Raw genomic sequence first — 25,483 nt, forward strand, 5'->3', positions numbered from 1 at the left:
TGGGTCTGGCCCAGAAGTGCTGGGGTGCAGGATGCTCCGGCAGGGTCCAGCTGCCCTGAGCAGCCTGTCACCCTCTTGTTTTGCAGCTTTACCCACTCTGTATCAGAGCACTGCCTTTTTCCAGAACATTGTCTTCCTTAGTTCTTTTCCAGAGGTATATGCAAGAGTGAAATCCCTTTCAAATACCCTTTTAACTATTCTGATTGTATTGTATTAACCCTTTTTAACTATTCTGATTGTTTTTAACTCCTGCACAGTTCCCCCTTGTTGCAAAAGTGCAAAAGGGGATTGATTGCAGCTGCTAAGACAGGTGTTGGGATGTTTTTTTAGAAGCAGTTTTAAGAGTTTCTGCATGTTCTCACCGTGTTACTGTAAATGCACCAAGCGCATGTTGCAAGCACTCCCAAAATGCAGGAGGCAAAATCCCCGTGACCTGCCCCTTCCTTGAGTATGGGGTGGGCATCGTGTCCCTACTGTGAGGGGTGGTGCGGGGTGGGGGCGTGCGGCACGGAACATGCAGCGTGCATGGTGTGCAGTGCGCGTCCTGCAACAGGCGTCACATGCAGCGCGTCCCGTGCAACGTGCATCATGTGCATTGTGCATGCTGTGCAACGTGCATCCTGCACGGTGCAACAGGTGTCCCATGCAGTGTGTCCCATGCAACGTGCATCCTGCACGGTGCCGCACACACCACGTGCTGCGTGCATGCCGTGCAGCGTGCGTGGTGCAGTGCGCACCGTGCAGCACGCGCAGCGTGCAAGGCGCCGCCCGCCTCGCACACGCACTCAGCGCCCTGCAGCGCGCACCCTGCCCCGCCCCGTGCACGCGCCCGCCGGGGCCGCGCCTCCGGAGGAGGAGGAGGACGAGCAGGAGGAGGAGGAGGAGGAGGCGGTGCCTGGCCTGGCCTGGCCTGGCCGCGAGCTGCGCCGCGATGGACAGCACGGGCAAGGAGCGGGAGGCCGTGCAGCTGATGGCCGAGGCCGAGAAGCGGGTGAAGGGCTCGCACTCCTTCCTGCGGGGGCTCTTCGGGTAAGCGGTGAGGGGGCCGGGGGGGGGCCGGCGTTATCCGGAGGGCTCGCAGGCCGAGCTTGTAAAAAGTGGGGAGGGGTGTGTGCGTGCAAAAAGCAAAGGGGGTGCACGGCGTGCAAACGGGTAGGTTGAAAAAAAAAGGGGGGGGGAGGGTGCGTGGAAAACTAGGGGTTCAAAGCGGGTACGCGAGTACCCCCCATAGCGGGGGGGCAAGCTGGCGAGTGGGGGTCCCCAGGAGGGATCCCCAGAGCGCACCCCGTGCTGCAGCCGGGGGTGTGATGAGCTGCTCAGCCTTTGCAGCACCGCCAGCCCCCGCGGCGGGTCCCCAGGCGAGCGCGGCGGGGGCTTGCTGCTGGTTGTCCCTAATGGCCGTGGCCCTCACCAGGATTTGCCCAGGAGAAGGACCGTTTCTCCCCAGAAAACCTCCCCGCGCCATAGGCACCCTGTGGGGTGCAGTGGTGTGCCCCCCGGAAAGAGGGATGAGCTCCTTTGCAGCATCGCTGCTGCATCGGTGCTGCCGTGCAGGCGTGCGCACCGCCCGTGCGGGTGTGCAGGGCTGGCAGCGCATCCCCTGCTCGGATTGACGTGCCCGGCGTTGCGCCCAACTCCTCCGAAGTGCTGGAGCCCCCTTCGCTGGCGTCGCGCCGGCAGCTTGGCTGTTCCGCATCCCAGAGCCAGCCGGATTTTGCTGAATAATTCCCTGTCCCTGTGCAACAGCAAGGGGCAGAGTCCTTGGCCCTAGGAGCTGCAGCGCTCGCCGGGGGGGCTTTTAGGAACAGTGTTACTGCAGCAAACCGACTGGGAGAGGGGCCGCAGCTCGAGGGACCCCCAGATGGCATGATACAGGGGGTTTTCGAGGGCTTCCAAAGGGATCCCTCAGTCTGGAGGAACTCCAGTTTGTGGAATCGCCTGACGATGTCATGTTTTCAAGGAAACGAGCGCTGAAATCGTAATTCAGAGACTTTGTCTTGAAAGCAGGACTCGGCTTAAACTTTGCTCAGGGATGATACTGGCACAAAAAGACGGGGGAAAATCGCAAAGCTTTCTTTTTGCTGCACCCAGCCTGGCTTTTCCTTTAGAATAGGTATTTGTGGGGGTGTGAGAGCTGTGTCTGGAAGGGCTTTGAAAAACTAGTAGTTCTGTCTCCCTCAAGCTTTATTCTGTGTGCCATTTTAAAAATAGTTACTTAAAGAAAAGAGCATTTCTGGTGATGCTGCCACGGAGGTTTTGAGGTTTTTAAACCACAGCCTGGAAAAATGGAGTGCCCCCAGCCCAAAAGCAGAAGTTTTAAAAATAAATTCCTCGTGGCCCTGAGGCAGATGCACCAGGCGGGGCGCGCTCCAGGCATAATCCTGGCGGGCAGCTGCCCTAAAACCCTCGGTGTGATCCAGCAGATTCAAGAGGCGAATTTCTAATTTTCTTTGGCTAAAAATAGATGCAAGAGCGATTCCTAAACAAGCTTTGGACAGAAGAAAAATGGGCAAACGCTCTCCTGGCATTGTCCTCTCGTGTCTGCGCTGCAGGGAGGGAATCGCTGCCCTTGGAGCTTGTTGGCAGGGCAGCGCGGCGTTGTCTCATCGTGCAGTTGGATTCACCTGGGTTTCTCCTTTAGGCTTTGCTTTTAAAATATGAGAGGTTCTACTTGGGCTCTTCTGTGCCGGCACTCGTGGTTGCTTGGGGTTGTTCTGCGTGTTGGCCACTGCCTGCATTTCACTTTGGGTTTAATTCCTGGTAAAACGGGCAGTGCTTGCCGTGGTGGCGGGGCGCGTTGGCCTCCCAGTGGGAGCGAGGCCACCAGGTGTCCAGCCAGAGCCCTTATCGACAGCCAGGCTTTTTCCTGAGGAGCTTCCTTAGCTTGCAGAAGTGCTTTCTGCTTTTTCCTTTGTTCTGAGACTAGAAACTGGCCCATTTTGGATGTTTCGTGGGGTTTCCCATTACCTCGCGCCTCTTCTGGATGTAGTTTGTGCAAAATGCCTCTTGCAAGGGCAGGAAAAGCAGGCCTAATAAACTGGCTGTGCTTAGAAATGAAATGTGACTGGCTGTCAGGAGGAGGAGGAAAAAGAGACAAAACCACATGTTTTCTCCCCTGCTTCCCGCCAGCCAGGCTGGCTCGTCCAGGGTGTCAGGACTCTGTGTTAAAGAAGGCAGCAGCGAGTGTGCAGGAGTAAGTCCATGAAGAAACCTGTGTTCAACTAACAAAAACTCTCTCTGGAGATGAACTGAATTCTCGTTAATCGTCCTGGTCAGGAGGCTGAGTTATGGTGCTAAAGCCCAGCAGTTAGACTTGTTCCGAGTGCTCCTTTCCCTTGCGCTCCTAGCCAGAAAACAGTTGGAAGCGGGTGGCTGTGTTGGTGTTAGCTCCCATTAGCTTCAGGTGCTCATCCCTGACGAACGCCTGTTCGTTCCGCAGGCGGTCAGACAGTAAGTTTTTAATTTTTGGTTTGCTGTAAGTTACCTAAATAATGCCCAGTTTGTCATGTGCAAGGCTTTGTTTCTGCAAGTGTTTTCACCAGGTGTATCTCATGAGACTCGTATGAGCTGGCTCCACTTGTGCTCACAGATGAGTCAAAGAGCAGATCGAGCTCAAGGCTCCAAATTCTTCAGGAGCCTGCAAAACCATAAGTTGCTGTTTCAGGACTGGGCTCCTGTTGGCTTTTCTGTCCCTGCTTAATGCAGTGAAGATGATCTGCCTCCCCTTATAGCATCACCCGGCCGCTGCCTGCTCCGTGCTGCCGCAGGAGTGGGGAGTGGCGGCAGGGAGGACTGGAACTGCTGCCGTGCCTGGGTGCTGGCATGAAGCGTCGTCTCTCCCTGCCCCAAAACACCGCTTGGTGTTGCAGGAGAAGGTGGAGGCAAGCCCTGAGCGTGGCACAGCTGGGCAGCCATTCGCAGCCTAATGCCCAGTGGGCCAGGTCACCCCAGCGAGCCCTATTTGAACTTGTGGCCCCGTTTCAGTGACGTGTTTCACTCCAGCACGCAGTGACGGGCTCTTGCTCTGTTCCAGGGGCAACACCCGCGTCGAGGAAGCCTGTGAAATGTACACCAGGGCTGCAAACATGTTCAAGATCGCCAAAAACTGGAGCGGTGAGTACAGCCCACGCTGGTCATTGCAGCCTGCCTGCGGGCCCAGCTGCCCCTGGCAGAGGGAGCCAGAAACTCCATGGTGTAACATCTCACCCTGCTCATTGTGGTCGGGAGAGCCCACTTGGGGTGTCTGTCCTGGCTGTGAAGGGGACGTGGGGGAAACATTTCAGCCCTGGCTGAATGCTTGGGGAGATGCTGGGGGGGGGAGGTTCGTAGCCAGGTGACCCGCGCGTACCCGAGCATTTTCCTGCAAATTCTCTTGGCGGAGCTGTGCATCCCAGGCTGTCTTCGTGGGGATTATCTCTGTGGTGATGTGATTTCTAAGCTCTGCCCAGTGATTTAAAATAATGGGAAGGTGGGCAAAGAGGGGTGACCTGAATGTTTATGTTAAATCACCCATCTGGGTGTAGTTTATCATTTTCAAACTGAACCTAGTAGCCAGCAGGGAAGCCTGCTAAAGGCACTGCCCTGGGCTCGCTCCTCCTCGCTCCTCTCGCTGTGGGACTGGATGCTGATTTCATGGGAAGAGGTTGGCGTGAAGCAGAGCATTGCTGTGCCAAACCGGGTTGAAAATACCTTTGGGGTGGTTGCACCTCCAAAACTTGCCAGGTCCTGGGGAGCAACAGGTTTTGTCATTTTGCTGCAATTCTGCTCGCTGCGTGGGACCGTGGGGGTGCAGCAGGTTGGTGTGTGCTTCTGTCCCAGCTGCAGGAAATGCATTCTGTCAGGCGGCCAAACTGCATATGCAGCTGCAGAGCAAGCACGATTCGGCCACCAGTTTTGTGGACGCTGGGAACGCCTACAAAAAAGCAGACCCACAAGGTAAGAGGGACAAAATCCGGGATTGTTTTGTGCAAATCTTCTTAGTTGCGTAGGAGCCGGTGCGCTGAGGCTTTCGTAGTCAGCTGGTCTGTGTGCCTTCAGATCCTCAGTGCAGGCTACTGTAAAGCCTTAATAATTGCCTGGGCTTCTCCTTCTTAAAAGCAGTCAGGAAGGATAATTACTAAAGTTTAACGTTACTTGCAGAACTTGGCTCTGCAGCTCTGCCGCTGGGATGGCGGTTGTGGAAAGGAGAGAAGTCAGGAGACATCCTCAGGGGAAAAAGGATATGAGAGCCTGGGGAAGGGATGCTCTGCGCCTCTCCTGCGCAAGGAGATGGCACTCATAGTGAAGCAGGAATTTGGGGACTATTTTGGATGATGGGGCCTAGTCAGCATTCCCTCGGTCTGCTGCCTGGACCAGCACGTGCTGAGCTGTCCTCTCCTCTAGCTGCTCTCATGCTGTCTCTGATGCTGTCCTTGATAAGCTTTGGAGAGACCCTGGGCAGAAGCGTGATGAGGGATGCGCCGGTGCAGTTTGCTTCCTGGTTTAGCTTGGTTTTGGAGAAACATTCACCCGTCCAAGGAGGGTCTCGGTTCCGGGTGGCAGTGGGAGGTGCTGGAGGTCCCAGCACCACTTCAGGTGCCACCACGTGGCAGAGGGGAGGCAGGAGGGAAACAGATGGACCTCTGCTGGGATCGGGATAAAAGGATAAATGGTCTGGCTTACTTCAGTCTGGCTGTGAAGAGCAGGGTTGTGGTTTTCTGGGAGCCCGGTGTCTTGGCTGAGTGTGCGCAGACAAAACGGCCCAGGAGCATTACTGATGCTTTCCCATGCCAGAGAGCTGTTGCAGAACTCTGAAGAAACCACTCAGGGCTGATGTCATTGTTCTGTAATTGTGGGAGAAAAAAAAAATAAAAAATTTTCCTAGAAAATGGCAGCCCCTGTGTGTTTACAAGTCTGGTGTTGTGAGTTTTGCTGTGTTTGGGGATGCAGCCTGGTGATCGAAGGCCATGAGTTGTTTGTATTTTGCCCATCCTAATCACCTGTTAGCACTCGGTGTCAGGGCTTCTGCTGTGGCTACGCAGCACACAGGTGTTTGTGGTGGGTGAATTGGGATGAGGTTTGCAGAAAGGTGGGGAACATAACGTCCTCAATCCCTGGTGAATGTGATGTCAGTCATTCCACATGCACACATGTACACTTGTAAGCAGGTATTGATATAAGAAGCTGTGCTGTGATCTGGTGAAGAGAAATGTTACTGAGATCTGGTTTTGGAGGGGGGAGGTGTTGAAGTGGGGACTCTGACGTGCTGGCTGACTTTGTGTTGTTTTTCCTGAACACTCATGCTGCAGAGGCCATCAACTGCTTAAATGCAGCTATTGATATCTACACCGACATGGTAAGAAGCTGCACTGGTTGCTCGTGGGTGGATGCGTATTACGTGTGTGGTTGAAAGAGGCGCAGCTCGCTGTGGCACTGCCGCTTTGTTGCGGCATGTGTGCAGGGCACGGAGGGAGCCCCCCTCTCACGTGTACCCTATATCTTCTCCAGGGGCGGTTCACCATCGCTGCCAAGCATCACATCACCATTGCGGAGATCTACGAGGCTGAGCTGGTAGACATTGAAAAGGTAAGGATGGCAAGCCCTGCTGGCACTGCTGTGCAGGTGCTGCAGGCGCGGCTGCATTTCTCTGCCTGGCCAGAGTAGCGCCGGGGCCAGCGCGTATGCCAAAACTCGTCTCCCATCAGACACGAGGCTTCTCTGGGTACGTGCAGGTCACCCATAGTTTGAAGTTAGTTGAAGTTAATTCCCATAACGGAGATCCTACAGCAGGAAGCCTGCACCTGGATTTCTGATCAGGATTACATCAAACATTCGTCAGCTTGACCAGCTGCAAATCTTTCTCTGCTTGAAGTTTGCAGAACAAAAATTTACAGTCTCTAGGTACTGTTTTATAGAAAACCATTTGCCTCTTCAGCTCCACTTCACTGGGTCCTGTCCACCTATCTTAATGATTTCAGCGTTCACTGTCCATGTGCAGCACCACTTTAAGTGAGCACTGCTGCGTCAGGGCAGTTCTGCTAAAATATTTACCATATCGTGGCAAAACTGGCAGCAGCCTTGCTGCACTGTGGTTTTAAATGCCTGTAGTCAATACTTCAACAGTAGTGTCACCTTTATTAAACGTGCTGCGGAGCTTGGAACCATTAACAAGTACGCAGTCAAATTTTCAAGGGCAGCCTCATGTTTTGAGTTTGCTGGGTGCCTCGCTTCACCAGAAATCCTGCAGCACGCTGTCATCTCGCTCCTTTCATCTGCAGAGTGGAAAAGCTTTTGTAAATGTGGTCACTGTACACTGATCTAACCAAAAACTGTAATTTAGAAGTGGTATTCAAGTGTAAGGTTTCTGTCCCCAGGCGATTGCACACTACGAGCAGGCTGCAGACTATTACAAAGGAGAAGAGTCCAACAGGTAAGTGGTCTTTGTGAAATGGTCACTTACAGCAGGGAGGGGTCAGAAATGGGGATTTGTCCTAGACTGCACACTTGCTTACACGCCTCACCCAACAGGCTCTTCTAAAATGTCCTTTGATAAGATGCCCAAATTCTACGTAAATATTTACAGCTTTGCAGCTCTGATACCTTGGGGTGCTCATGCCTTCTTCATGCCAGCTGTTTCTAAAGAATTTCTGGGTTCTCACCCCAAGATAAGACTTGTCTGGCTTGGGATGCCCATTTCGGGTGCACAGAAAGCATGGAGGGGTTGAACAGTGTCTGAAACGTGGCCTATGCTGAACTGAAGGTCTTCATCCTTTTCCACGTGTATTAATTTCAGCCATAAAAAAAAAAATCTCCTAATTTGCAGCTTCTGGGTCCCACTGTTCTATATGCTAAGTAACAGAGAGAGTGCTGGGAGATAGCAGGGCACGGATGCTCTCCCACAGGAGAGCACTTAGTAGGTGATGGTATTGATTGCAGTTCCGCCAACAAGTGTCTGCTGAAGGTCGCAGCCTATGCCGCGCAGCTGGAGCAGTACCAGAAGGCGATAGAAATCTACGAGCAGGTGAGCGCGCGTTGTCCGACGGGCAGCCTCACAGCTCTCCATGTCTGCAGCTCCTGGCCCTTGTGCTGGCACCCGGACTGGGGTTGGAGAGGTCCTGCCTTGCTCCAGTTACAGAAATCTCAGAGTTTTGCACTATAAAACAGAGTTGTGCCTGTTACCCACAGATAAATTGTTAGGGACTCTTCCACACCTGGGGCACTTCAGGTTTGCTCAAGGGCTGAAAGGCTTTCTTGTTTAAATGATGCCACAGATCAGATGAGAGAGAAATTGGAGAAAGCGCAGAGCAAAAAATTACTTGAAAATGAAAAGCTGATCAGTGCATCAGTCTTACAATATTATTGTGACCTGGAAGCTTCTGCTCTTGCTTATTTTGGAGCTGATCGTGCCATGTTGACACAGATTGCTCCTTGGCTTTTACGAGTTGATCTAGCTTCTTTTTTTTTCTCCTTTTTTTTTTCTTTTCTTTCTTCGCCTCCTGAATTCATCTTTTTCTAGAGAAAGGCCAGGAAGGCAGGGGGGAGGAAGTCTATAAGTACACTTCTGATGGCATTCAGAAATATGTTTTGTCACAGAATTTCCCCCCAAATCAACCAACTTGATTGCTCTGCCTTTGTGTCCAATATTGACTTGGGAATACCGGCTGTGGTGCTTTTGTGTTTCTGGGGGGCTAATAGCAGAGCAGGCTTTCACGGAGCGGACTTTGCTTTCCCTGTTCTGCCTCAGACAGGCAGCCCTGAGGTTCCAGGGTGGAACCCTGAACCGGGGCAGCACAGGCAGTGGGCCCTGGGCTGCCTGTGGGTCTCAGACTGCTCTTTGGGGCACTTGAACTCTGTCTGGCTGCCCAATAGCTTTCTGCAGCCACTGACATTTTGCAGACAGTTGTGTGATGCTGTCTAATTTTAATCAGCTGTCATGTTTTTAATTCAGTTCTTAATGATGCAGTTTTCTTTCCCGACTCTAATAATGTCTTTTTACACATAGGTTGGAACAAACACAATGGATAACCCTTTGCTCAAGTACAGCGCGAAAGAGTATTTCTTCAAGGCCGCTCTGTGCCACTTCATTGTGGATGAGCTGAACGCCAAGGTCAGTGGGCTCGGACCGTTGCCACCCGGCCCGTGGTTTTGCAGGTGCAGGGGTTTGCACGGCTCTTGCACAGGCTGCAGCATCAATTCCCGTGCACTTGTTCTGTTCTGAAAGAGCAGCAGGGAACAACTGCGCAGAGCAGAGGGGGGCTGGTGGCCAGCATGTAGCTGATGCTCTCACCTGATGTTTGCTGGGCTGAAATGGCCAAAACACCAAAAAACACCAGTGTGAGCAGAATTAAGGGTGAGCCCCAGCTCTTCTGGAGTGGGAGGTGCAGAGGTAAATTGGGGCACACGTTGCAGATCCTCCTTATAAGCACCTGGCTCTGAAAGCTGCTGTGTTGCATGCAGGGAGTTTTCCTTGTTTCTGCTCTGCCTTTGGTCTGTCTGTGTTCCTGCTTTGTTCATGCCTGAGTGATATCTCAAGCCACAGCTGCCTCTGGTCAGATTGAGGCCAAATTCTGAGCTCGCCTCTTCATTTCCCTGCACTCTTGGATTTGCTGTGAATACTTTCTCGAGCTCTCTGTGTGGTTTTAGGACTAGAAGGTGAAAACTGAAATAAAAAGCAAGGAACTTTGTGTGAAAAGAGCTTAGGGGTGTGCTTCTCTCTTTCAGCTTGCTCTTGAGAAATATGAAGAAATGTTCCCAGCGTTCACAGATTCACGGGAATGCAAGCTATTGAAAGTAAGTAAAGCCAATGTTAAAATAACACTCTTGTGTTTGGAAATGCATACTGCCCTTTACTTTGTGCTTTTTCACCTTGCCATGTATTTGGTCTTTTACTGAAACATTTTAGAGGACATTAGACTCACTTTGCATGGGATTTACACCAAACTTGTGGGAGTAGCAACAGCAGAAAGATGATTACTCTAGTTAACTTTCAAAAAAAAAAAAAAAAATCTGGGTTGGCATTTTAATGGGTTACAAAGGTGTTGCTGCTGGACATGTGGGTCTGGGGAGGCGGTGTCCTGCAGTCCCCTTTCCTGGGTTTGAGAAGCAGCTCGTGCACCAGCTGCGCGGAGCACGCAGTAGCATTTTCTAAGTTTCTTATGGTGTTTTCCTAGAAACTGCTGGAAGCCCACGAGGAGCAAAACTGCGAGGCATACACTGAGGCTGTAAGTACTCGTGTTTGTGTGTTGTGTGGCTGGCTGTTTCTGGGGCTCTTTGATGTGGCCTCCCCTTTTGTCTTGGTTTTGGTGTGCTATGTTACGTGTTTGGTAACCGGAGGCCTGAGCTCTGAGCACAGCGACCTTGCTTGGTGCTGAGAGTCCAGGGGGGCAAAACAGCGGGCAGGCTTCACCATCCTGCCACAAAACGTCCAGGGGGAGGAGGTAGAAATTAGCAAAGCTGCTTCCAGCATGTGTTCTAGCAAGTCCCAAACACAGTACTTTAACTCAGAGTGAGAAACAAATCATTTTAATAAAGATACCGCCAGTTATTCATGGGGTTTGTGCCAACCCCTTCCTGTGCCCGACAATGGCTTGTAGTTCTTTGTGTATTATATTTATTTTTTTACCTTGGGAAGAGTAGAAGGTTTAAAAGAACATGCTTTGAGAAATGCAGAATGCTCCTTTTGCAGCAGTATTGTGTATGTGCTTTCTAATATGTTAGCTTCAACTGTTCTTTTTCTTTAATAGGTGAAAGAATTCGATTCAATATCACGGTTGGATCAGTGGCTTACAACCATGTTGCTTCGCATCAAAAAGTCAATTCAAGGAGAAGGGGATGGGGACCTGAAGTGAATTGTTCGTGGTATTTGTGGCATGCAGCCTAAGTAATCTGTTCTTGTGTTACAGCCAAGGACCACTATGGGATACGTGATAAAACTATCTAGCTTAATTTTGTTGCTTATATGACAAATGACTTACATGTTTCTTTAGTATCCTGCTCTTTGTTGTGATAACATGGGTAGATGAGAAAGGTTGCTCTGGGTATCGCTGGCAGATCTTTCTAGGGTGAAAGAAACACTGCTGGCAGAAATCTTTCTTTTTGTTAGCTGATGAGCCCAAAGTTTGCACTTGAACTACTTTTCCCCCCTGCTGTTCTGTCTTAAGGTTCAGTACCACTGAGTTGAGCATGTAAATATTTTGTCCATGCCCGTACAGTACAAATAATAGCTTCAGATCTGTTGCTGTGTTGTTACTGTTTCCTAGTTTTAAATGGACCTCTGCCAGATACCCTTGGATCTTGTTTTTTTTTTAATGATTGAGCTTTTTTAATGGTGCTAGTGAAAGGCTTTGTGACTCTTAGGTACAGTGTGCATGTGTGTGTATACATCCTATACAGATACATGTGTGCATGTATAAATACAGAATACGTAACAACCTAGTGCTAAATGCATTACACGTCGAGGACAGGACTGCTTAGATTGGTGTCAGCCCTCCGAATAGTCGTCAGGAGTAGAGCTAGTTAATTGTGTATTTTGTATCTAAGATCTAAATATGAAATGTAAGGCTCTTCTATATTTTCTTGGATCTATTTTTCCACTTATTTATTTTGTGGTGGACCCCATCCCTCCTACCCCAAGATGACAAGACCCAAGTAATATATTTTTCTAACTTCTCATCTACATAAACTCTTCCTGCTGTCTCTACTACCAGTCTTTTGTGTATGCCAGGCAGTACCCGTTAGTTTCTGACCCTTTTGCTGTTGGCTGTGCTGCCTTGTTGTGACATGCAAAAGTGTTGAAGGAGACTTGGTATTAAACAGGAACCTTGTCTTCATTGTGTGGGTGACAGAGGAATTGAGCGTGCTTTGAAAAGACGGAGACACTTTAAAAATTCTTGTAGTAATTTTAGAAACATATTTTAAAATGTCTGCAACCACGGCTCTTCTGTGCAATGCTTTGTTTAACTAGCGGTGGTTAAGCTACCTACTTCAGGCGTGTATGTTGAGGGACTTGTGATCCTATGCAATTTGTCAGTGGGAGTTGTCACTTAGTATTTCTCTGTAATGAAGTGTGTTTCAGTCGCACTGGTGCTGCACTAAGAGTGAAAAATAAGCTGATTGGTTTGGCACAAATGCTGTTTAAGTGGGCCTTCTTCCATGGCCAGCACAGGACTGACCTGGTAGCCCCATGCACAGCTTTGGTGGGCACTGCTGCCCTGTTGGGACTCTGCTCCTTTTTTGTCCTGATAAAACAGTTGCGTCTGCTTGTACTGCGGCAGCCAGAATGCTGGCTTTCACACTTCTCTTCAGTTTGTTTTGTATCTAGAAACTTATTGGAGTACAACATTTGACTGACTCCTTGACCTAAAAGGCTTTTAGTGTTATTGAAGTGGTACTGTTATCTACTGCTTGCTCATGCAAAAGAAAACCAAAAATTCTCCTGGTACATGCCTTTTTTTTTTTCCCTGACTGATCTCACCAGTCACTAATTTTCTCATAGACTGTTCTGTGCATCAGAAAGTGAAGACAAGGCCCGTGAACTGTGCAAAACTGGCAAGGTGAGTTCATTGAACAGCTGGGAAGATGCTGAGTCTTCCAAGCAGCTTCAGTTTGCTAACTTCTCAGATGCGTTTTTACACAACCAACCTCTGCCTGCACCAAAACTCTCTCTTCAATTTGAAACAAGGTGATCTATGTACATCTATTCCACAGACTTGGCAGAGAAATATTTTGAATTCCATTTAGGTTGTGGTCCTGGTCTGTCTTCACCTGAGATGCTTAGCTTATCAGAAGGAAGAACTGTCATTTTCCCAGCATGTCCCATGGCTGTACCAGTCTGTCACATGTTTGTGCCACAAAACACTTGGCTTAGGACACAGCTAGTGTGGTAGGTAGATACTCTTATAGCAAAATTTGGATTATTTGCATATATGGTTTCATTTTGTACGAGAGGGCCCAAAGCTGTAACTGCTGCTGAGCTTATGTGTGGTAGAAGGACAGGATTGGAACCCTTCTTGTTTAATCTGCTTCTTTCCTTGGTAAGCAAAGACCCCTTATATAGTGAGGTTTGTCTTGACTTGGCTCCAACACTGTAGGAACCCCGGTGAGGGCACGCAGTGGTTGTGAGGTTTCACTTTTGCTAATGTCACGCAGAACCGAGGTGAGCATTTTATGCCTCCTTTTTTGTTCATTTTTCCAATTGTATTGTGCACAGCTGTGGTAAGATGCTTATGTTGCTGGTGGACCAGAAGACCGTACCCATGGGGTTATGTGGTCTGTTACTGTGCTCTGGAGTAAATATCATTAGAATACAATCGTTACTTCTGTATGTTACCTCTGTATGTTACTTCAGCATGTCCTCCAGTATAGCAGTGGTAAATTGTGACAGTTTTAAAATGATGATCTGCCAATCTCCTGTATTCCCCCCCCCCCGGTACACAACTCTCTACTATGAACACTTATTAATGAAATGGCCTTAGCAAGAATATAACGTTTTGTGTGAATCTGTACATTAATAAAGTGAAAATCATGAACAGAAATAGCGCTAAATGTCCTTTACTGGAAAATGCGAAAGGCAAGCTATAAAGCTAGAGCCTGAGGTAACACGGTAGGGTGTGATGATAAAAGCCTACATGTGCAGCGCTGGTCTTTGTTTTGTTTGATGATCTTTTAAGGCACCGTGCTAAGGGTGGATGCTCACAGGCAAGTGTGTGAGCTTGTTACACCACTTAGTCACTTGCTGCAAGTGATGTACAACATACAGGAAATGTCCCAAAGTGTCACACTTACTATTTTTTCAGGATCCAGTCCTAAGGCTTAGCTCAAGTTAAGGGCCAGGACATGCAGCCCGAGGCACGGAGAGGTAAGGTGTAGCCCCTCAGGTGCTGCTCTGAAGCAGCGGGGCATCTCTTGCAGGGTGACGGGCTGGAGGAAGAAGAGTAGCACCCAGCGCCTGCAGCAGAGCCAGGTTATGACTTACCCCATCAATGGCAGTGCAGACAGCCGTGCAACGCTTGCAGCAGCAGAGATTTACACCTTATGTGCAAGGTATAGAAACATTTTATACAGTAACCAAGTCAGTGGAAGGTCAGTGTTAAGATTTCAAATATTTTAATAAGAACAATTCATATGAGTAACTCACTTCTGTACATTCATGGAGTACAAAAGCTTCCCCGGCTACAGAGACTAATGCTCAGACTTTAAATATATCTACAAACTTTTACGTTGGTCACTGGGAATACTGAGCTTCAACAGGACATCGTGCTTGAATAAATATTTCAAATATAACCTCTTGGAAATGTTCTCTTAAAAAAAAAAAAATCCCTTTCTATAGATTAAGTTAGGATTCTGTGGAAACACATTAGACATCCCTTTAAGGTTCAAAAATAGCTCTCTGCCACAGTTTGGATATCTTTATTGCTTTGCCAACCCCTAAGCCTTAATATGAGCCCTCATACGGCTTGATTGTGCTTACCTTTACACTAATGTAATCTTTCAGAAAGTTTTTCTCTCAGCTTCAGATGCGAAAGCATCTATGGAAATACTATATTGATATTAAAATAAAGAGAAAACAGGATAGCAAACCAGAAAAATGAATTAGGAGAGCTCCAGATTTTTAACGGGGGCACTGGGAATCTGGTTCTGAGTTGGAAGAGTTAACCATACCAGCAAATTGCCTTTGATTCATAGCTTCTTCCAAAAACCAGACTCATCCCAGTGAAATGGTTATTTGTCAGTGCCAGCTATTTTCAAGTTTCCATCCCTGCACATGGAAAATATCCCCCTACTCTTCCAGAGTACTCCAGTGAGGTTAATCTGAGGTCAGACAAATTAACTTTAATTTCAGTTCAGCTTCTGTGTTGGCACAGACCTCCAAGCATCTGGAAACACAGAACATGCTTACCCTGGACAGAAACTCTCAGTTTTTCCCAGCTATTGGACACGATGGGAGAGAGCCCAGGGCTGTACTCCTTGGGGAAGAGGAGGAGATACTTAAAGAAAGATCTTGCTGTCTTGGTAAGACATGCCCAAATTGAAGCACGATTCTCATAGTGACTGGTGGTGGTGGAATCCAAACGCAGCGGGTGTTGGAGCAGGCTGTGGGAAGTAGAGGTTTTAAGCATGCGGGTTGAACAGAAAGCGTATTTGCGACCCTCAGTCCCTGTGCTCACTGTGTCACGTTCCTTATTAGGCACCTTGTCACGGCTCTAAAAATTGCTGCTGCATTTTAATAATTAGGAAAAGCCCTCTGAGCGGCAACTTTATTTATCACCTATGTTTTTAATGTCTGCCCCTTAAGAGCTAACTTCGGACAAGTTAAACAAATATCAGCCTAAAACTGCCCTCCAGATTCCAACATAAGCTTACAAACAAGGTATTTGGAATCTGGGAAATCAAGGCCTAATTGCCTTGAACATAGTTCATAGTTCACTTATTTGCATGTGTTAATGCCATTTGTCATAGGAACGCTGGCTCCCTCCCATTTGCAACTGAATTTACCTCAGGAGACTTGTACTAGTGGAATTAGCTGTAGCAACTTGTCAGCAAACAGTAATTAACTCTTCCCACCAGAATTTTACTTAATGTACAAGGAGGTCTGCAGTTCTGCACAACAGCGATACTTAAGTGATGGTGGAGAAAAGAGCATTGCTGACGTAACTGGACCAGCAGCAAAGAGCTTAGGTACAATTCAACAGGAAAAAGCCAGTAAGCTGTCTTTCTACAGGGGGCTTCGTTACGCTGGCTTTTCCAGTAGAGCTCAAGTACCATTTTTCATAAACATTTTTACAAAAGAGAATTTGTTCTCTCAATAGCCAAGTTTTATGTAAACTGGAGCAGCTGGAAGATAAAGACTGTCTGGCTGAACACTAGTGTCAAACTGTACCGAGTTTCACTGTAAAGTAAAAATAATACCACCACCTGTACAGACACAGCACTGGGCTTCCACTTGCCTATTTTGCAACTAGAGAATTGCGACTTCTGGAACTCCAGATCTTTCCAAAGCTTGCTCCTGCTCACAGTCCTGAGGAGTGAGCTGGCTTAGTGCTTGGCTCTTTGGAGAAAGCAGAGAAACCAACATTTCCTGAAATGCAATTTAGCAAAACTTAATTTATGTAAGTATTTCCACTAGGGAAAAGGCAGTTCATATCACTTAGCTACCAGGCTGAGAAACACCACATCATTTCTCTTGATTGTACACGTGTAATCAAACCAGCTGCAAATCAAACTTGCACCTTCCTTATAGCCTATCTGAATGTAGGTATACCTTCACTGCAGGGCAGCTAATGCTGAACTGCACCTACCTCCAGCCTTCGTTTAGCTGCAGGGAACAAACTTAATCCAGTTGATGAAACCAAACTGGATTTGGTGTTACTCTACCCTACCTTCAGGGGATGGAGCTGTACGCATTGGAAGTAAATAATATTTTTTTTAAAGGAAATTCTGGTAATCCAGCATATTCCATTCATTTTTAGCCCTGCTTCCTTTTCGTAGCTTCTCCTAGTTCCCTCAGCAGGTTATTGGCAAAGTCAAAGGACTATACAAAGCGCGCAGCTTGAACTGGATTTGTAATGCCAACTTATTCCATATTCACCAGAGCATGAAGCTGTGGCTGAATAGAGTCTGTCTGTGTATGCAGTACTGTCAGCTCACTTAGGGTGGTAGCTATAAGGGCTTCCTGGGGTCCGGGAGTCCCATCTGACTTACAGTCTGTCCCTGGTGCAGACCCGCTGTCATGCAGTGCAGTCACGCTCCCTGGGACAGCAGCCAAGCTTTGATAGTGGCCATTTTCTGAGAAAGACAGCAGCTTCTCTGGCATTTTAGGTGACACGTCATAGTCTTCATCTGGGAGTTCTGTTTTGTGACCTTCATCGTTCTTAGATGCTCCTTCAACAATGACAAGGAAGGACTTCCACGGTGTGTTTTTATCGTGTATCTGAAAACGAACAGCAGAAGGTTGAACACATGACGAGTGGCAGGCAAAAGCCTGAACCCAGCTCTGGTAGAAAAGGTCTCCCTTTCCATCCCCCAGAACTGTCCTCAGGCTATATCAGTGTACATCAAGGCACTAAGCCGTGTCCCTGGTGAGTTCCTCTGGTGTTGTAAAGCATCTAACTGGCTCAGCAAAAAGCCTGGCCCTGAAAATGAATTCTCCTATCACTTCCCAGCTGCATGGGGAACACGGTCAGAGGGCACAGACCAAATCTGCCACCAAACAGGCTATGGGTGTGACCTATATGGGCCATGCCCCAATGGATCAAGAATGGCTTCCTTGCAGACTGCAACCACTGGAGTATTTTTAATGCCCTTTCACAGAGGACAATGTGCTAAAACCGACAAAAACTCTGCAGGAATCCCCCCTCCAGGCCTGGCAGAATATAGACCCATCAGTGTGGTTGTGAAAGAAGGCTCGAGGGCAGAAGGCAGGGGTAAGACAGGGCCTTACCGACGTGTGCCGCCGGAGGGTGGACTTGTCCGTGAAGGTTCGCCCGCATGCGTTGCACATGAACGGCTTCTCCCCGGTGTGTATGCGGTGGTGCCGCTGCAGCGCATTGAGCTGGGTGAACTGCTTCCCACACTGGTCACAGCAGTAGGGCCGCTCGCCTGGAAGCAGAGCACAGCAGCGAGGGTGACACAGGGATGGTGAGTGCTGCTCCCCGGTAACCTCACTTAGCTCCTGCCTCCATCAGCACTAAGTAGAGCACCTTTGGGAAACACCAAGGTGCTTCCAGGATTCTCACAATAGGTTTGGTTTTGACACATCTGAAGTAAGCAGATAATTGCAGTTTAAGGGCTAGACCCACAGCCAGCGTAGATCTGTGCAGCCACGGAAACCTCCACAACTTTTGACCTATCTATTCCACTAGCAACTAAACGTCCTGTCCCAGAATGAAATTTTGCCTATTTACAAGGTAATTTGTGCAAGCATCAATATTAGAGCTTCTCATAACCAGTAGCTTCACTCCAAATATGTCATAAACTGTCTCATTACACTCACTGTATTAAATGCTTTTTGGAACAACCACAGGGTAACACAGTCTCCTGTTTCCTACTTTCCTGGCTAAAGGAAAAATGAGGATACCAAAAACATTTGAAACAGATGCAAGTGGTGTCACAGAAAAAAGAGATGCCATTGCAGAACACGATGATGTTCCTGTTAGCACTAATTATTTACTGGTAATGTCCCCTGCTCCCCCTACAGTAACGCCACACAATAAGGAAAGAGCAAGGCACAGCAGCCAAACGAGAATTTTGTTAGCATGGAGAATGCGGGCAAGGATGCTGCCTATAGGGTGGGGCTGGATAAGAAAGCACAGTACTTACTACACGATCAAAATAACACAAACAGTTGCAACCCGCGTTATTGCTCAGTGATGTGGAGTTGAGAGGGCAGACAAGAAAAGAGAAAAGCATTTCTGATTCCCCAGCAGACATGAAACTCAGAGCCAGTGTGAGGCAGAAAACAGAGTTCTGCCCTCTGAGAGGCAGGGTAACAGACTGTAAAACAGACAGAAACGCTAAGGCTGCAAAGAGTGACTGTTCACTCTTCCTTTCAGCACTGAAACAAAGCCTACACAGTTGAAAGTTAGTGGTGTGCTGATGATCGCTGCTTTCCACTCAAAAAAATAGAGCAGCAGGTAGGAACACAACAGAGACTGAAGAGAAAATCCAAGCAGGAAAGACCACAAACAAGATAAGTGGGCAAGCAGACAAGGAACGGATCAACCCTCTGCAACGCTTTGCTCAGAGCTAAAATGGGCATACTGCTTTGGTCACTAGTAACCCTTCAGTTCCTCCTAACAGAGCTGCACTATTAGCAATATCTGTGTAGGTCTTGGGAATGTTTTAGAGATTTGCTCTAAGAGCCAGGAAGAAGCACAGGGAGGTACTAGCAGAAGCAGAGCGAGTGAAAGAATATCCTGCATCAAGAATCAAACCTTCCCCTTACTTGAGTCCTTGCTGGGCAGGAATTCAAGCAGTGGGAAATCCTAATTGAGAAATCCCTTATCTGAGTTGTGCAGCTGGGAGAGTCTTTGCATCGTGGTGGTTTGTTTCAAACAAAAATAAAGAGAACCTCCTACCTGTGTGAACCTTTATATGCTGGTAAAGCGAGTTCCTCTGTGCAAATGTTCTGAAGCAGACTTCACATTTAAACGGTTTGGATCCCGTATGGATTCTGTTATGGTGCTTCAAGTACTCCTTGGAGGCAAAGCTCTTCCCACATGTTTCGCACATAAAAGGCCTTTCTCCTGCAGCAAGGGTGAGGAGGAGAGTTAAACCAAGGTAGCATTTGCAAATGGTACAATGCATGCAAAAACTGGAAACTCCTGGACACGAACCACGTGCCAACCTCACAAAGCATCTGCACGCACCGCGGTGACAACAGCGATCTTTGCACAAAGCTCAGAGCTTTCTTCCAAGAAGCCTGCACAAAGCAGGCCAAGTGCAAGAGGAACCACGCCTCTCTAGATGAAAGGCCCCCACCTGTAAGCAGCTATTCACTTCTGGAAAAGCATTCTTGTAAATACATTTCTTTGACATTTAGTGTTTTCTGCCAGCCACGTTCAGTTACGAGTTAACCAGCAGAAAGCAGACTGGTTTAAGAGGATTCAATTAGAGATGCACACATGCCACACACAGCTCACCGGCAGGACAAAGCATCAATTCCAAACACCAATTGAGGCTCCAAAGGCTACCCAAGAGAAGGACAGGTGCTTTTAACAACATTGCTTTGCAGACCAGCACGTGCCAAGACAAGTTCGACATCCCTTGGGCAACTCTTCCAAGGCTTAGAGAGAAATCCTTTTTCTCTTAAGAATCCAACCAGACCTGTTACGGATGCTAGATCTTTGGATACTGATGAATACCCAAAGTGGTCCCAGTCCACACTTAGATGCCAGATCCCAGCTGGCTGGGAGCTTCCTTTCTCTTTAATAAGCTGCTTTTACTCTTTCCACTGTCTGCTCATCCACTTGTAAGAACATTTCTCAGAAAAACTGTGTCTAGGGATGAGGAAGTCTAGTTTTATATCAAAACCAAAAAGACATGTAGCTCTGGAATGAAAATAAGACCTCCTGGTTTCACAGCAGGCTGCCTCCAATGCACAGTACGCTGTCAAAGAAAGCCTTACCTGTGTGACATCGTTTGTGATATATTAGCATGTGATTCTGAGTGAACCTGGCACCACACTCATCACAGACAAAAGGTTTTTCACCAGTATGGATTCTGAAACGAGAAAGCAACGTTAGAAGACCAATGTCTATTTCTCTCCTTTGCAGTACAGCACAAGTTGTCTTTACTTTGTGAAGAATCGCTGCGTGCCTGCACAAGGCTTTACTGTCCTTTGGAAATACCTTTGGCCAGGCCCAGTTCTGTGCTTCCTGCAGGGCTGCTTTGATGGCATTGGGCTGCATGAGCAAGGCCCAGATCCAGATTTTTTTTTTTTTAAAGTAAAAACAAATTGTTAAGGTTAGAAATTGAGTAAGGTTTAGAAAAGCTTATATTCAAATTGAGAGACTGCAAGAAAAATGTCATCATCTTGTGACCTGAAGAGAAGATCTTGTGCTGCTGGCAGTACCGGTACACTATTCCACGCAGCACAGGACTGCTGCTCCCGCAGGGCCATCATTAGAAGATGAGTGTGTGGCCACAGCTTGAAGGAGCGGCACGTCACGTAGGGTGAGGAGTCGCACGGCGCCACTGCTGTGCAGGCAGCCTCCTTCCCGACACCCCCGCCTCGCAGCCTGACCCCCAGGAAGCTGGGTACAGGAGGAACAGCACACAGAACTGTCACCTGTGCCAGTCTCCAGGTCCCTCTAGCTTAGATTTTCACCCCATAGTGAAAATCAAAGATCCTTTGAATAGTGCTGCAGGATCTCAGCCCTAGATGTAAAAATTTCTATGAGAAAATGAAAAACTCCCACTACAGATTGTCACAACACGCACATTAGGGCAGCCCGCAGTTTCCCGCGCTCAGCAGGCTTACTGAATGCTCGCGGTAGCGCTTGCTGGAGGAGGAGCTCAGCTGTGCCAACCACTTGTTTGCGAGCAGCACAAAGCCATGACCGGTGGTTAGAGGACACGCGATGAACATGAGATCCCACACAGCTGCGCCAGCAGCAACGCCACAGGGCAGCCCAGCACAAGGCTGCTCCCGAGGTGCTTCCTACCCCAGTGCTTGGGGATCTTGCTTCTACACCTCCCTCCTTCCACCCTCACTCCCTGGCTACATCTGTGTCGGTCTCAGATCACTGCTTTGGGACACTGCTAAAAGCAGGACACAGCCCTTAGAAACCCAGAAGTAACGCCTCGCTAAACAGCCTCTCCCAGGAACTCCCGAGACTGTGTGTTTGTGCTACACCTGACCCCACCGGTTCTGCTCTGGGTGCCTTCAGTGCTTCGCTTGCCTCCAGGCAGCGCCACACTGGCCTCTTCCCAGTCCAATTTCAGTTGCTTTCTAGGCTTAGCACCCAAATCTGGTGCTCTTCCTTTTAATACAGTATTTTTGTACTTACTGCATAACATTTTGCTACTGAATATAAAGAGGCATCAACATAGCTGAAATAATTATAGCCCTGATCACACAAATGATTCAGCACAGGGTTGCTTTTCTCATGGGAAGCGTCCCACTGATTCTAGATAGGTGCACTCCCACAAGAAAACTTAGCTGCGCAGCAGCAGGCCTCAGCCCGTGCACCTCTACTTGGCTGAAAGAGAATTACAGCAGCTCCCTTAACCTGAAAAGCAGGAGAAAAGCCATGAAAAAGGAAAAACTGAAGCTTTCCAGTCAGTCCCGTTTCACATTCCCACTTCACTGGAAGGTTCAAGGTGTGATCCAGGGGATTCTGCTTCTCCCCCCAGAATCTAGCAAGGCCAGGTAAGTCTGTTCATACCTCATGTGTGTTTTAAGTGCTGAAGGCTGAGAAAATTTAGCCTCACACTCTGTGCACCCATAAGGCTTGTCGCCTGTATGCGTCCTTTCATGGAGCCTCAAGGCAGTTTTGGAGCTCAACCCCTTTCCACACTGCTGGCACTGATGACGCTCCCCACCACCCTCATGAACCTGGAGAATGTGCCTCTTGACGTCCTTCTTCCTCTTGAACTTCTTACCGCAGAGCTCACAAGGGAAGTGGCGCTCGCTGCTGTGGACATGGCGCTGATGGCTTTTTAGGTTGCACCGGTTGGCAAAGGTCTGACTGCAGGTGTCACACCGATAAATAATTTCGGCTGCGATGCCGTGGCTGTGTTTGATGTGCTTGAGGAAACTCTTCTCATACAGGAATTCCTTCTCACACGTGCTGCACTTGAAGTTACTGCCTCGTTTCTTTTTATCCTCTTCGGATTTGTTCAGGTTTTCCTCCGATTCGAAGTTGCCATCGCATTCTTCACTTTCAGGTTTGATGGCATTCTGCGCCTGCTCCTCCTCCCTCTCCCTGTCACACACCTCCGGGTCTTGTGGGTAGCTGTCCTCTTCTGCAGCACCCTCAGCGTTCTTCTGCTGCTCCCTCAGCCGCCTCGTGTACTTCTTCTTTGGGATTTCTACAAATACTTTCCTCCCAGCCAGCCTCCCACTCGCCCTCCTGATTTTGGCATAAGGAGGCTTCATCATTTCCTTCTTTTTGTCCATTTTCTCTTTTGATTTGGCAGCTGGCACCTCAGGGGGCACTCCGTTTCTGGGCTTGTCTGCTGGGGAATCCGGAGGATCCAGAGGATGGTCTGCCCGGTTAGCTTCTGCCACAGCAGCTGCTTTGGACTCATGCAAAATGCTCAGCTGGGCTGCACTCTCTTCCTCAGAGTTCTGTGATTCGGAGAAGTTTTGCAGCTCCAAAAGCACCGACTCAAGCATCTGCTTCTTCAGTTGAAAGCAGGTTTCTGATAGGTCCAAGCACTTCAGCTTTTCGGCTATCTCAAGCATCCGCTGCACTCTGTCCTCTTCCACCTCTACCTTAGCAGTATAGACAAACTCCAGAAACGAAGCAAAGTCAGCAACCTGGACCTCATTCAAGAAGACATTGGTTCTCGGGCCGTCCACGCTCTTCTCGTTAAGGAACACTTCCTTGAAGAACTTACTGGTTGCTGCCAGCACAGCCTTGTGAGCCACGAACTCTGCCCTGACGCCCTGGTACTCCACGCTGACCGTCACGTCACAGAGGTGGCCCAGGAGGCGCAGCTGATGCATCTCATTCAGCAGGTTGATGGGAGAAGACTTGGACTCAAGGAGAACCGCATTGCTTTCCATCTTGCTGCTCTCTGCAAAAGGCTGTTAACAACACTGCGTGTTAGCTATTTGCAGGAAGCTGATAAAACCCAGAGACTTGAGCAGCCACAAGTCCCGTCCAGACTTCTGAGTGCGCTTCACGACAGATTCAAGTACTTCAGGTGCTTGAGCGTAAACGACCAGGCTGTCAAAGGAGCACTGTCAGAAGTCTGGCTGGAAGCACTGACAGGTCTCCCAAAGTGCCCCCCTAAGCGGTAATATCTAAGAACGCTCTGCCAGTCACACACAGATTTCTTGGAAGTTAATTTCATTTTATATCTCAACCATAATTTTACCTGAAACACCAGAGAGTATTAGAAAGCATAACAGGGACAAAGCAAACAGAGAAAAATCAAAAGAAACGTTTTCATTTAGTTCTGCATGCCTCAGAAACTGTTGTCCCTCCTAATCAGGCAGTAGGAGAAAGGTGAGTCTAAGCGACCTGCAATCCTAATTAAATACTTCCTTAAACAGCCTTTTCCGATAAGACTTTTAAACAAGATTTGGATAAACTTCTGAAAGCCTGACTGACTGAGGCAAAGGAAACTGCATAAATATATTGTCAGATTGTAAACCTAAAGAATCACAAACCTTCCCAAAGTGGTGTCTTTTGTAAAGCAATCCCTCACTCAGACTTACAGCCTCCACTTTTTGAATGCCCATTTGCAGTCCTACCAAGGCTTCACCACTTCCAAAACTACTTGGTTCGTATCTTTTTCCAGCCAATGTTTTAAGTTGCTCCAAAGTTCTCAAGGGAACTGAAGTGTTTTTTTCTGTTTCAAAGAAACAAACAATGTTTCTGTGATCTTTGAAGATGGCCGCAGCAAAGCCTCGCCGGGCAACACACTGACTTTCGCTGTGTAACTACAGATGCCCACATTTTGCATCTGAAAAAATTCTTTCCACTTTCCAACAGTAAAGTTTCTTTTCCCTGTCCAATCTCAGGTACAGTAATTTGCAGCGTTTAATACGTGGGACACTAGAAATCTTGCTCAGAAGAACAGAACCAAGTTTTCAAGTGGAGCACAATTTATATTAACTGTAATGAAGCTATATTACATGATAAAGAGACAGGAGAACAGTATTTGGAGAAGAGCGAACACAACCCACCAATCCACCTCAGGTGCCCAAACCTCCATCCTAGATTCTATAGAAAAAGATCATCCCCAAATCAAAGCCTCCTTATTTCCTAACCTGTGAATCTTTAGCTCTGTAAATTTAATATTAAGTTTTGAAATAGTTACATTGACACTATTATAACAAATACCTAAAAAACTGTTACCGCATTAGGCTTACTACACCTCGACAGAAGACAAAGACGACAGAGAATGCACTCTTTTGCTCCACCAGCTCAGAGCATGGTGAACATCTCAGAACGTTGCCCACTTTTACAACCCAATGCTATGCTTCTGTTTTGACAGACTTTTTAAAATGAATGACATGATTTGCCTCCTGGCTGAAAGGATAACACATTAATAATCAGAAAAGAACGTTTTTAAACTTAATTTCCCCTCTCTGTACCTACCCAGGCCTTTCCTTCTCTTGGTTATGTGATACATTGGCACGCATTGAGTGCTTTACCTGAAATAACCGATGGTGGTGGAACTTAACGTTTTTTCCCTAACACGATTATTTTTTAACTACTTATCGTCCTGTTTTGCAGCTGCCTATCCACTTTCCATTTGTCATCACGTGTAGACTGCAGTGGTGCCCTGCAGGGAGGGAGAACCCAAGGCCCAAACTTCTCCCCCCGCGGTGAGCGAGCTCCTGACCGTGCTCGGGAGCCGTTTGTTCCAGCAGCCGGCTGCAGGTGCCCGCGGCGGCAGACACGCAACGCCGACGTTTGTTTATTAACGCCGCGCAGCGAGAGCTCCCTGCAGCACTTGCAGCACGGCGGAGGCCGCTCCTCGGTGCCAGCACCGCCCGGGCGCCGCTGGAGGAGGCGGCCGGGCCCAGCGCACCCCGGCCGCCCCTTCCCGGCTCTGCCCGGCGGGACGCACGCGGGGCGCCGAGCCGCGGCCCACCCCCCACCCCCCAGAGGGCCAGGCCGGTGCCGCGGCACGCAGCCGCAGGGCGGGACCCACCTCGCCGGCGGGGCGGCGCGGAGCCGTGCGGTGTCCGGTCCGGTCCGGTCCGATCCGTTCTGTGCCGGGCCGGGCCGGGTCGCTCCTCAGGCGCGGGCGGCGGCCGGAAGCGCAGCGGCGGGAGCCCCGCCCCCTCCCGGCGGCGGCGGAAGCGGCGTCACAGGCGGCGCGC

At 48.7% G+C, this 25,483-nt stretch overlaps 2 protein-coding genes across 4 annotated transcripts; one reads left to right on the forward strand and one right to left on the reverse strand.

Moving 5' to 3' along the window:
- The first annotated feature begins 797 nt into the window (after positions 1-797).
- NAPB (NSF attachment protein beta) lies at positions 798-13,511 on the forward strand. The gene is made up of 11 exons (XM_048079001.2): positions 798-1,029; positions 4,034-4,113; positions 4,819-4,935; positions 6,288-6,334; positions 6,487-6,564; positions 7,353-7,408; positions 7,915-7,999; positions 8,981-9,085; positions 9,700-9,768; positions 10,149-10,199; positions 10,722-13,511. Exons 1-11 carry the CDS (start codon positions 932-934, stop codon positions 10,824-10,826), a joined length of 891 nt encoding a protein of 296 aa, XP_047934958.1. The 5' UTR covers positions 798-931; the 3' UTR covers positions 10,827-13,511.
- A 554-nt stretch (positions 13,512-14,065) lies between these two features.
- On the reverse strand, positions 14,066-25,444 carry GZF1 (GDNF inducible zinc finger protein 1). Of its 3 annotated transcripts, none has more exons than XM_066993442.1 (7): positions 25,312-25,444; positions 21,864-23,230; positions 20,102-20,196; positions 19,053-19,220; positions 17,417-17,574; positions 16,678-16,906; positions 14,066-15,069 (listed from the first exon to the last, which is right to left on the reverse strand). In XM_066993442.1, exons 2-7 carry the CDS (start codon positions 23,207-23,209, stop codon positions 14,891-14,893), a joined length of 2,175 nt encoding a protein of 724 aa, XP_066849543.1. In that variant the 5' UTR covers positions 23,210-23,230; positions 25,312-25,444; the 3' UTR covers positions 14,066-14,890. The 3 variants fall into 3 exon arrangements, 2 of the variants coding, with proteins under 2 accessions (XP_066849543.1, XP_066849544.1); XM_066993443.1 differs by having other exon boundaries at positions 14,066-16,054; XR_010830037.1 differs by having other exon boundaries at positions 14,932-15,069; positions 15,924-16,906.
- Positions 25,445-25,483: the final 39 nt, after the last annotated feature.

The sequence above is a fragment of the Anser cygnoides genome, chromosome 3, assembly GCF_040182565.1.
Source record: "Anser cygnoides isolate HZ-2024a breed goose chromosome 3, Taihu_goose_T2T_genome, whole genome shotgun sequence".
In the NCBI taxonomy this organism is placed as follows: Eukaryota; Metazoa; Chordata; class Aves; order Anseriformes; family Anatidae; genus Anser; species Anser cygnoides.